Raw genomic sequence first — 12,650 nt, 5'->3', positions numbered from 1 at the left:
CCCTTTCAAATAACTGGAGCAAGAAAGAGAAAAAGCACTATTTAAATGGCAGTTCCCCTCCAGCATAAATAGACCAAGATCCCGTCTGTACAGAGCAAATCCTCAACCTGGAGAAATTCCCTTTTGCTCCTTACAGAGGGGGGCATTCTGATTTCCCTGGCACTGCCCCGCCCTGCGGGGGCCAGGCCTTTGGGAGTGGGTCCACAGTGGTGCCTTCCTGGTCCTGCAGCAGCAGGCTGTGACCCGGTGGCACCAGCCACCAGCCGTGGGCATTTCCCTCTGCTTTGAGGCAGATGGCTGGTCTAGTAACAGACTCAGATGGGGACAGCTCGCTAGGAAGCGCCCTGCCCAACTGGTCCCCAAACTCTCAGTGAAGCAGTGCTTTCCAGGCACTGATGGCTGGTCCCCAGCCTCGCCCAGAGTGGATACTGTGTGCCTGCCAGAGTTCCCTAGATTCCCTCCATCACATGTGACCCTTTGCTTGGTCACATCACGTTCTTTCCAAGCTGATGAGCCCTGACAAGCCTTCACATTCCCCCCAGTTCCTCTTTCTGCTTCTCCCCTCACTTCTTTCATCCCACCCATCTTAGGGATATTGGGAGTAGAGAGAACTCTGGACATGTGAGTTGGCAGGTTCATGCTGATCAGATAATGATGAATTTGTGACTTCCAGTCAACAGACTGGTTGCCCAAAAGATGACACAAAGTGCAGACTGCTAATGGCAGCAGCCATCCTGGGCCTGGCGTTGGCCTCTGACCCCAACCCAGCCAAGTCCATCCAAAGAAGGAGAGCTTTGGCCCCCTTCGTGCCCCAACCCCTGACCACCCACCTGTGACATACGTTCCTCTCGGGAGTGGCCGCAGGGCAGGGATTTATAATAAAGTCGTGTTTCTGTGGATTTGCACCTCCTACCCCCACCTCCGTCTATTAAAGCTTGTCTGTGATCACATACCAAGTGTCGTTGTTCTGGGCTGCCCGCGAAAGGGGAGGAGGGCTCCAGGGGCAGGAGCAGGCAAAATGCCAGGTGACATCAGCTCTTCCAAGGCCTGTCTCCACCGAGGTTGAGTTTTATGGTCCTTCAAATCCTCCAGGGTCCCTCCTGTCTGAACTCGTCCCAAAGAGAAGCAACAGCCGCCTTTTGCAGTTGGTCCTCTCCTACTAAGTATTTCTGGCAGTGACAAATATGCATAGAGATTGAAATTGACTTTTAAAGCTCTGGAAAAGTTAAAAATACTTTTGGGTAGTTATGAGCATTAGGCATAACAAATGGCTCCGAGAAACCCCGGGTAGTTTCGGTAATGAAATATGAAGTGACAGAGATGGCATTTCGGGCTGGCAGTGACGGGGAACAAACTTTTTCGGTTGTGTACATACGCCGTTATTAACATTTCTGGCTCCCACTCCTATAAAATATCACATTCCGACCCCCTCGTTATTACAAACCAGGGCAATAACAAAAACAGCAGGGGGAGAAATATTGGAAAGAACACATTAGTCCATCAAATCTAATTGCAAAATCATTTCATTAAAATGGGTCAGCGGCTCCATTGCAGAGGTCCGCCAGTTATAATCTAACTATACTACTGAGAGCGATTCCTGCTAACTACAGACTCTCTCACCTTGATTAAACAAAAGTGCATTTAATAGGCGGCTGTCCCCAGCCACCGCCCAGCCGGCGCACGCCTGCGGGCTCTTCGTGTGGCAGAGCAAAGTGTGCCCCCTCCTGTCTTTCTGCCTTTGATCAGCAGTCAGAACTCCTTTGCTTTGCAAGGGTCCCATCATACACAGGGACTGAAGGAAATGTCTACGTGTATGTGCGAAATGCCCCTTCATGCCATCGCTGGGTAGGTCCACGGGCAGGGAACGAGAGAGGGTAGGCATCCAGCAGCATTTGCAAAATGAAACTCGCCCGGGACTCAGCACGCTGATGTGTCCTGAGGAAAATGGTCCAGGTCAGAGTTATTCAGGGGGCAGTAGCTGGCAAGCCAAGGCCAGAGATTTGCGTGATACGTTGGACCAGGAAACCACGTGCATAACCGTGGGGATACGGACACAGATTTGCTCATTCAAGCCTGAGGGTGGAGGAGGAGATGAAGGAGGGGCGGGAGGGAGCAGAGAGGGAAAGGAGGGCAGGACCAGTTTTCGGACTCCCTGTCTTAAGGGTAGCTGGTGTCACTTTGAATCCGAGACCCAACAAGTTCATTTCCAATCAGGGATTTCCACAGGGAGACAATCCAAGGGGTGAGCAGCTAAGAGGGTGGGAGAGATCTGCTTCCTGCCTCACCATAGGCCACTGCAGGAAAACATCCCGTGCAATCCACCTCCACCAAGTCCGGCTTTATGGTCATTCCCACGGGGACTGGGATAAAGGTTTGGGGAAAGCACATCCACAGTAAGGCATAGGCTTAATCATGTGGATCCTGCAAGCAGCCTACCTGGGTTCATCCCTCTGCCCCGACCGGGTGGCCCGTGGGATTCAGTTTCCTCATCTGTAAAATGGAGTTATCATAACCTGAGAGCATCACGAGGATTACATGGTATCACCCCTTTGCAGTTGGAAGAATACATGTTCAGTAACTGGCAGCTATTACCACTAGCTACACTGATGTTTTAGTGGCCTCCGAGATGCCAAATGAATCACAGGCATCCGTACATCCCGTGACCCTTTCCGGAGGCGCTCACCTCCGTGATCTTACTCGCATCTTCACAATAGCCCCTGCGAGACAGGGGAAGCTGTTTGATTCCCATTTTCCATGTGGAGAGACGGAGGCTGGTAAGTGGCAAGGCCTGGACAAACCCGTGCCCTCTGCTGCTAAAAACCCAACTGCCGACGCCCTGTGTCGCTCCTGACGCAGTAAGATCACCAGGGTGATGCCTCCCGAGCTAAGCAGGCAGATAACGTTCCCGTTCTCTGAGATACGTCCCAACTACGTACAGGACACTCAGGTGCTAGTGACACCCCACCCCGCATTGGACAAATGTGTACCGAGTGCTCGCTTTGTGCCTAGTATTGTGCTAATGAAATGTTGAGGGTGAGGGGAGAAGGAAGACCCAGCCCATCGATGAGCTCGTGTGTGGTAGGAGAACCAGAGCTCCCAGTTACCTCTGGAGTGATTTCATGGCCACATGAGTGTCTGCCTGGGTGCCAGGAGGTCACTTCTGATCATTAAAGCGGGCCCCTGGGCATCTCTCAGAGACGTCAGACCATTGGTCCTATTACCATTACTGTGCAACCTCGAAAGAAATTCAATTCCAAAAAAGTAAATCTGAGCTTCAACTTTTAGCTCCTTGGAGCAGACCTTTCCCCATAGTTAAACAGAACTTTCTAAGACAGAGGCCAAATCTGACCCTTGGATGCATTTTGTTTGTCTTCACAGTGTTTTAAATTTTATTACTGATATTGTTTAAACATCTGGCTTCTCTTACAAAAAACAAAACAAAAAAGAATAACAGGAAACCGTGAGCTGAATTCCCAAGCATTAAAGCTGTGGGCTCCTATTTCCCAGGTCTTCGAACCTCGTCACTGTCTGCCCGGTGTTGAAGCCAGGTGTGGATGGTCATTTATTGCTACATGCTTGGCCTTCACTCCTACTGTTATCTGCTGGGGCCTGAAGACAATTGAGTCTGCGACCCCTTACCCATACCTTATTCCTCTTCTCTGGAATAGAGGACCCATCAAAGTCCCATCGAAATCTCGTTATTTAGATTTTCATCAACATTTAGAGCGCCCGTGGATGATAGGTGTCGTAAAATTGTAGGCCGAATTCTGTACACATGTGCCTGGGAGCATTTCCCCAAGGAGAATATCCATTACTTTCATCAGCTTCTCAAAAAGATTTGTGACCCACAGAAGTGTGAGAGCCCACAGATCTCCAGCTGGGTTTCCCTGAGGACAGACAGTGATGAGGGACAAAGACCCAATAGGAGGCAGCGGGCTGGGGACAGGGAGAGCGCCAGCAAGGTGGCCAAACAGTGAAGGCCATGCTGTGTCTGTCACTTGACTCCCCCCAGCACCCCCAGCGCCCAACTTGTCCAGCCCTTCTTGCCTCCCCACCTGCACCCCCCGAAACCTCCAGCCCTGTTCAGGACTCGGGTGATGCTGACGCCCCCTCTTTGGCCCTGCCCAGGCTCCGAGGATTACCGCAGCAGGTTCAGCAGCGAGTGCTTCATGGACCTCGTGTGCCCCGAGAAGTGCCGCTGCGAGGGCACCATCGTGGACTGCTCCAACCAGAAGCTGGCCCGCATCCCAAGCCACCTCCCTGAATACGTCACCGACCTGTAAGTCCAGCCCCGGTGTGATCTCACTACTCCTCCCCACACATACCTGGTCACCCTGAGCCAGCCCGGGCAGGGTGTCCTAGAGGTGACCCCCTCCTGGCTCTGTCACTTGTGCATTTCCTGTCTTCTATGTACTGGTCTGAGGACAGACATCCAGGGATCCCCATGGACAGCTTGCTGGCAGACAGTTCGTTCATTCATGCTACAGTGCTTTCTGAACACCCACCGTGCCTGGCCCACCAGTTTCTACAATAAGCAAAGCAGATAGTCCCCGCCAGGCCTTATGGGGCTTACAGTATAGCCAGAAAGATGGATGCTAAATAAACAATTGTGCTAAAGAGAGAAAACAACTAGAATGGTTCAATGTATCTGAACCTCCAATTAGCCGTACTAATAAAGGGACATGTTGGTTTATCCAAAAAAGGAAGAGCTAAAGCGTTATAGCCTAGCGAAGGGTGAGGCACAGCATGTGGGCTGACATCTGTCTCCTCCAGTCCTTCTGACATTGGGCAAGTTTTTTATCAGATCCAAGACTCAGTTTCCTAACTGTGCAATGGAGGTGGTAATGCCTAGGTCCTAGGGTGGTTGGGAAGATTGAGAAAGAAAATGCAAGCACAGAATTCATCATGAGCCCTGGCACGGAGTAAGCCCTGGATGAACGGTCGTGTTCCCCGTTATCACTACTGTTCTCTGACCTCACAAGTCACCACAGGACGTAGCAAGGCATGGCTGTCCCTGCCCTCCCGCTCGCCCTGAGCACACGTGAGTGTCAAGTGTGCAGTCCCTGAGCTGGCCCTGGTAGAGAGAAGTGGTCAGAAGGAGCTGAGGGGCTTGGAGTATTGGGAGACCCTGGGGAAGCCTTCCTGGGGGTTTTAAGTTGCCACTGGTACTCCCACAAAATGAAGGCAGATCCATGATAATTGAGTGGGTGCAAAAAAAAAAGAAAAATCGTGCCTATGCAGGGTATTCAAAAAGTCCACTACACACTAGTCAAAGGGGCTTCCTCTAGGAGGACGAGGCTGATTTTCTCTCTCTTTCCACCCCATTCACATATGCCTCCTCTCCCTGTCGTGCTGATGGGGCAGCCACTGAGGTGTCGCGTGGTTATGTGGACCTTTGCCAGGTGTGAGGTCCAGGCAGCAACTCAGCAGAAGCTGGGGGCAGAGCGGGGATGGGGTATGGCAAGTAGAGGGCAGCTAAGGAGGAGGCTTGTCCACAGCTCACCCCCGACCTCATCGTCTGGCTTCCTACACAGGCGACTGAACGACAACGAGATATCTGTCCTAGAGGCCACGGGTATCTTCAAGAAGTTGCCCAACCTGCGGAAAATGTAAGTCCACTGCAGCAACTTGGCGGCAGCCTCTGCTCTCCGGCTGGGGTGTGTGTTCCAGACTACAGGAACCAGGGCACTGGCGTCTGCCTCCAGCCCCCCTCATGCTCCGCCCGAGCCCTGCTATGGCCTCTGCTGGGAAGCAGGCCGTGTGCCTACACGCATGTTCCCAGCCGAGGTTGAACAGGGCGATACTCTGCCTTCTTGTTTGAGCTCCATGCTGTAAACAAGTGTCCCTTTCAAGGTTTATTTAGTGCCGTCTATTTTGCATGGTTGTGCTTTTTGTTGGTGACTTCTCTGTTTAAAATGGCCCCTAGCACAGCGTGGAAGTTCTGTCTAGTGAGCCTAAACACAAGAAGGCCCTTTGCCTTACGGATAAAGCATATGCATTAGACGAGCTTCATTCAGGTAGGAGTTACAGTGCTGTTTGCTGTGAATTCAATGTTAATGTATCAGCAATATATATTAAATAAGGTGTGTTTGATCAGAAACACACAAAAAAAGCGAGGTTATGTATTGATGGGTTGATGAAAATATCGTGACCAGAGGCTCGTGGGACCCTAACCCTGTATTGCCCCTAGGAGCAATGGTTCGGTGTTCACCAATTCAGTGTTCCCAGCAGTCTCAGAGATAGCAATAACCAAGAATAATGAGAATGAACTGTACCTCCTTACTTTCTTCTTGTTCTTTCCACTCCTACCCATCGGTCCCCTGCAGGCAAGGAGGACAGAGACCTCCTGGGCCCTGTGTAGCATCTGGATGTCACTGGTGCTACTCAGGCCTCCTCCCTTCCTCCCTGCTTGCAGCCACTACCTTGCCCATGGCCCCAGTGGCCGTGGGTAGCTGGAAGTGGTGGGGAGCACCCTAAGGGGACAGCATGGAGAGGGGCGCATGGATCCTGGTGGGGATCGTAGCTGTCGCTGAGCTCCTGCACCTGCTAGCTTCAGGGACCCAGCACAAACACCTCGCACCACCTCCCGGGATTGTCCTTTTTAATTCAAACCAGAGAAACGCACATTTTGTTTTTAACCTCAGGACAGAAACTTACATGCCTGTGGATGTGAGGCAGGTGTTGGGATGGGCCGAGCTGGCTGAGTGCATGTTTGCCTAGTAAACAGGATCGGGCCGTCTTTGCTTCCACAACGAAATAGGAACTCTCTCATTTTAAGTGAAACTCAAGCACCTCAGGTCTATCTTTCATCTTCCCAGTTTTGATAGGGACATGTATAGTGAACTATTTCTGTACACCCAGGAAAGCAGTAGCACAAACACAAGATAAGTTGCAAGCAACTCCCAGCCTCAGCAACCAAGCCACAAAAGGGAGTAATGGGAACTGTGGCAAAATGTGGGCCCAGAGCTCATCAAAAGGGGCAGAAGTCACTTGGCTCGTCCCAATGTTTGTCTTGTTGGAATAAAGCTCACGGCTGCCAAATATTCCCACTTCTTAAGAGCAGCCAGAAATCCAGAGGTGGGGGAAACGGGCAGACAGGCCTCGTTCCTTCTGAGTTCAGCTTTATCCCTCCCAGCTGTGTAACCCTAGGACTGTCCTTAGCCTTTCTGAGCCTCAGTTTCATCACTTACGTGGCAGAAATAAATCCATCTTCCTTGTGAGTCATGATGAGGATCAGAAGTAAGTGTGAGCAAATAGAGACGAAAGACCTGGCCTCTCCAGAACCTATAGCTGTAGCTGCACAAAAAAAAAAAAAAAAAAAAAGGCGTGGCGTGTGGTCTGGGCGTGGTACTGGGCAGAGAGGGTACAGGAAGACAGGAGAGGGCCCCCGGGTTGAGTGCCCCCAAGTGGCAGTTTATATATTGCAAACAGGGTTGCACACGCAGACCCTTTCAGGAGCCAGGGGTAGCTCAATGTGGGAAGCAGCTAGGTGCAAAGCCACACAAATAACAATAAAGGGTAGCGGCTAACGCGGGCTGAACACTCTGTGCCAGACAGCGCCGACGCTCGTCCATTTAGCCCTCGCCAGGGACAACCAAAAAGCTCTGAGACTACTTTATTTTACAAATGAGGAAGCTCAGACACGGACAGTCACTTGTCAAAAGTCAAGTGGCACAGCCAGGAGGGTGACAGAGCAGGTTAGCTGGCGGACGGATGCACACGCCCCCTGAGTGTGCACGGTGCGTGTGTGTGTGTGTGTGCATAAATCCATACATATAGCACTAGCCAGCCTACCACATGACCCGATGGGGAAATCCAGGCCTCAAGGCCACCGGCTGCAACCACTGATTTAAGATAACTGGATAGCAACTCTTTTTGTCAAGTAAAGATGGTCCCTTGTGCACCGGGACCCGTCACCACCCCTGCACCTCCATGGCGGTGGTGGGTCAGTCTGGATCTCTGCCCAGCAGAGTGGTTATTAAAACCAACAGCGCCCAGGCCTGGGCCTGCCAAGCCTCTTCAAGGACTGTGGGGCTGGGGCCCTAGAGTTACCTGGTCTTGAATCTGCCCTTACTGGGCTCCTGGGCAAGGGAGCATGAGCAGAGCCAGGTGGTTAGACTCTGCTCTGCCTTTCCGAACCTCTGTGCCCTTACCTGTGGAACTAAGTAATGAAGCTAATTACGCCTCTCCTTCTTGGGACTTCTATGAGTGTCACTCGAGCTAAGGGTTGCACACTAAAGCATGCACTGGGTTATTGCAAAGGGTTATTAGCGCCACAGCAACGCAATGCAGCGTTTCAATGATGTCACATTCACAACACCTGTACAACCTCTCAGGTGAGCTTCCAGGTGGGATCTTATGCTAAGGAAGACTCTCAGCCAGAGGCTGAACACTGGTAGGCCTCTGACCAAAATCAGGTGCACACAGTTGGATTTATTGGTAGTGGTTTAATAATAATGGTGCCCTTAATAAAAATGGTGTTTTTAATAATAATCAGTTGCCCACTTTGAAAAATTAAGAGTTTTCACACACAACAGAAAAGAAATCCAGATTTCTGGCATATTTTGGAGCATCGAATGACTGGCAGAGCTGCTCCCACATATCCAAATGGCTCCAGTGGAGTTAAGCTGGGGAGAAGCTGCCCCCCTGGATGGGACATGTGTTTGCTGGTCACCTTGGTCCCCACTCGGCCTGCTTCTGGTCACCGCTAAGTCACTTTCCTGTGGTCACCTGAGCTTGCAACCCCAGCTTGAAACAGAATTTCCACGAGAAGGAGGGAGAGGTCCCTGAGAGGGTGGACAGGATCTCCCCATCCTGACAATGAGCCAGAGCATGTGCCCAGTCATGACCCAGTGGCCCCCATTTCCAGAATGATCCACATAGCTCTCTCCCCACTGCATTTCCATCTGGGACTGGGCTCTTCCCTGTTGCCAGGGTTATTGGGCTGTCCTATAACCCTGGAGAGCCATGGACCTGGGAGAGGCCGAGGCTTGGTTTGTGGACCTCAGGCGTTCCAAAAGTAGCCAGATGAATCCCCAGCCTGCAGAGCCTCGGCCTTTCTGGGGAAGAGTGAGAGCGGGCTCTGTAAGGTGCGCCTGGCCACTTGCAGAGGCAGGGAGCTGAGACCCCTCTGCACCGACCCTGGGCCTGGGATGGGAGTTTCTGAAGCTGGTCCTCTTAGCTGTAAGACTACCCCCTCCTCATCAGAGTCAAGGCTGTGAGGGTGCAGTTTTCCTTCAGGCAGGTCTGCAGAGACAGAGATGGAGAGAGGCCCTCTGGGTGGCTCTTCTCCTTTTGGGGTTTCCCGGGATCTGGGACATCATAAGGAAGATACTTCCCTGAGAGTGAATGGAGCTCTTACCCCACCTCTGTGTGCTCATTTCACTTCTGGAGTGCTTGCCCCAGCTGCCTCCCTGTCCTCCAGCCAGCGCCCTGATGGATGGAGAGAGAACAGCAGCCGGCTCTTCTAGAAAATTCTATCCCCGCCTTTTTACTCTCCTTCTGTTTTCCATTCTCCCAGCCTGAGGAAATCCAATGCATAACCCGTACAGTAATGTGATGTTAATTTTGCTCATTTAAAGAAACAGATGTCAGGAAATGGGAACCCTCCCACTTCATAGCTGCTCTAACTCATCTTCATTGCGCGTCCCTTGTACTTGAATCCCCCAAGAAGCCCAACTCTCGGGAGCAGAATCCTGCTCCTCCGGCACTTGGGTGAGTTATAGCTACTGGGAGAGTCTTTATCTCTTTCCCATGTCTAATTTGGGGATAATTTGCAATCTCCCTAGTGCGTTCCCGTCATTCCTGGGTTATCCCAGACCAGGCTGCCCGGATTTGTAAGGAAACTGGCTGCGTTTAAGGAGAGCAGGAATGGAAGTCCAGTTCAGGAGTCTCCTGACTCCCCAGACCTCAGGAGAGGGATTCGGGGGAGCGTTTGCTCCCGTTTTCTTGGCAGGACGGGAAGGAGAGAGAATAGGCCGGACGATGGGCAGAAAGGGGGCAGGTGGTGCGAGACACAGAACCGAGGCACCGACTGTCTCCTCCACACCTGCCCACGAGCGCGGGCACTGCCGCCCCTTGGGGCTCGGTGCCTCTTTGGGAAGAGGGAGGCGGCCTGCATTGAGCGAGTGCCCCCGTTCTGTCACTTGCTCCAAGTCAGTCCCCAGGGAGGCTTCACTCCCGGGGGTTGGTATAGGTCAGCCCAGACAGAGCTCATATTAGGGACGTGGTATGGTCCCAGACGGGGCCCTCCCCCTCCCAGGCCTCAGTAACCCCCCACACACAGCGAATGGAGCACGTGCTCCTTCTCTGTGCGCCTGCGCATTCTAACGCCTGCGTGTGCTCAGGCTCCGCCTCCACCGATGCAGTTTCCCCGATCAGGCTGCTGGCTCACGAGGCCGGATTCTTCCTCAGCTTGTGTAAACACCGTCACCTTCGGTTCACCCACCCGGCGAAGGGGGGTCTTCCAGGCCTGGACATTTGGGTGGTCCATGGGAGCCCCTGCCCTCACCCACCAGAGGGAACTGGGGACTCGCTGTGCTAATGGCTCCCGGGATCTGCCTGCTATTCGGGTCTCTCGGTCTCGTGAGGCCTGTGGCGTGGTGTCGGCGTTGGCCGCCAGAGGGGAGGGCCTGCTCGCCAAGCTCGGGCAGAATCGGAAAGCGCAGTGCTGAGGGCTTGATAGCACCGAGCTCATGAGAAGGAAATACAGCACCCCAACTCTTGAATTCTGCAGAGCGGTGATACAAGGGAGGGAGTATCCACATCACCAAAGGAATATTCACTTATGAAAGATGTTGTTCACTGGGGCACGTTTTATGTGCCAGAAAACCTGGCTTAAAATCCCAGTTTTCTCAGCTGTGGGCTATGGGCAAGTTACTTAATCTCTCTGAACCTGAGTCCTCTCATCCATAAAATGGGGCTGTAATAACATCTGTCTGATGGGCATTGTTTCGAGGGTTTAATGTGATTGCGTTGGTCACATCCTCACATGGTACCTAGTCATAGTCAGTATTCAGCAAATAGTAACTAGAACGTGTCCATTTATTTATATCAGAGATTCTCAAGTAGTCAGAGAGCTAGAAGTTCCACAGATGCCCTGCTCCCAAGGAGGGGGAAGCACACTTTATATTTTTCTCCTGCTTTCCTCTTGAGAATCACTGCTCAGTGAGAATATCTATTAAAGAGAAAAAGTAAATTTGAGAATCACTATTTTAAATCTACCAGTCCCCCAGGGCGTTGAAAAGATGATTACACAGAAAAAAACTTCAAATCCCACACAAGTCTGTTTCTTTTCTATTGATACATAATAATGGTCCGTATTTACGGGGTGCACGTGATATTTTGATACCTGCGTACAATGTATAATGATCAATCAGTATTGATGATGTCCATCAGTGCGAGCATTTAGTATTTCCTTGTATTGGGAACATTTCAAGTCTAGCTGTTTTGAAATATACGGTATCGTTGTTAACTGTAGTCACGCTACTGTGCTACGGAACACTAGACCTTATTCCTTCTATCTAATGGCATTTTCGCACCCATTAACCAACCTCTCTTCATCCCCCACCCGCTCACCCTTCCCGGCCTCTGTTAACTGTCCTTCTATTCTCTACCCCCATGAGATCCACCTTTTTCGCTCCCATATGTGAGTGGGACATGTGACATTTGTCTTTCTGTGCCCGGCTTATTTCACTTAATATAATAACCTCCAGTTCCATCCATGTTGCTGCAAGTGACAGGATTTCATCCTTTTTTACAGCTGAGTAGTGTTCCATTGTGTGTGTGCACCATGTTTTCTTTATCCATTCGCCCATTGACCATGCGGTCAGTTTCACAAAGGCAGCCCCCGCTGTGTGGGGCTTGGAGTCCCCCCGCCCGGGGCACAGATGAAGACCAAATGTCCCGGCGCCGGAGACCGAGCTTCCCCCACAACCCATCCCTCTCTGCACCCTGCCGCTCTGCTCCCCTTGATTCTCCCCCATTCTGCCCCTTCCTTCTAGAAACCTGAGTAACAACAAGATCAAGGAAGTGCGAGAGGGCACCTTCGACGGAGCGGCCAGCGTGCAGGAGCTGATGCTGACAGGGAACCAGCTGGAGACCGTGCACGGGCGCATGTTCCGTGGCCTCAGCGGCCTCAAAACCCTGTGAGCACCCGGGCGGGGCCCGGCCCGAGGCCCAGAGGGAGGTGGGAGGGCAGGGAATTAGAGATGGACTGTGAAGGCTGGTGGGACCCGGGCTCTGTCTCGGCCTGGTGAATCCCTTTCTTCCTGGAGCCAGAGTCACCAGACGTCGCCCAGCTCCAGAAGGGATAGAACTTAGCATGCTGAGCGCCCCAACACACACACCCCCCACTCAGTCACTCACTCTCATGTATGTGTGTGCGTTATATTGACATTATCATACATGATGTGTACAGATTCATGACAGAAACATGCTGGAGGAGGCACACAGTGACATTTACCCACAAACACAGACATAGACACGATTCTAAAAATGACACATACAGCGTGCATATAAACACGTGTACAAACAAGCATAGACATACAAGCACACACGCATACACACAAGCTGATGTCCATGAACACTTCTTGATTCTCCCTTCTCCTCCCAGAAATATACATGCACATACTAACAACCACGCAATAAAT

General features: G+C 51.7%; 1 protein-coding gene across 2 annotated transcripts in view; it reads left to right on the top strand.

The window, feature by feature from the left end:
• SLIT3 (slit homolog 3 (Drosophila)) overlaps window positions 1-12,650 on the top strand; it is a 593,250-nt gene that overhangs the window by 507,762 nt on the left and 72,838 nt on the right. For both annotated transcript variants that reach the window (XM_012649737.1, XM_012649736.1), the window contains exons 15-17: window positions 4,129-4,279; window positions 5,535-5,609; window positions 12,003-12,146. In XM_012649737.1, the coding sequence (XP_012505191.1) occupies window positions 4,129-4,279; window positions 5,535-5,609; window positions 12,003-12,146 (370 nt within the window). The remainder of the gene's footprint in view (window positions 1-4,128; window positions 4,280-5,534; window positions 5,610-12,002; window positions 12,147-12,650) is intronic.

This window comes from Propithecus coquereli, unplaced genomic scaffold (assembly GCF_000956105.1).
Source record: "Propithecus coquereli isolate 6110/MARCELLA unplaced genomic scaffold, Pcoq_1.0 Scaffold301, whole genome shotgun sequence".
NCBI lineage: Eukaryota > Metazoa > Chordata > Mammalia > Primates > Indriidae > Propithecus > Propithecus coquereli.
Note: the sequence above shows the minus strand (reverse complement) of the source record. Positions and strands in the feature narration are given on the sequence as shown.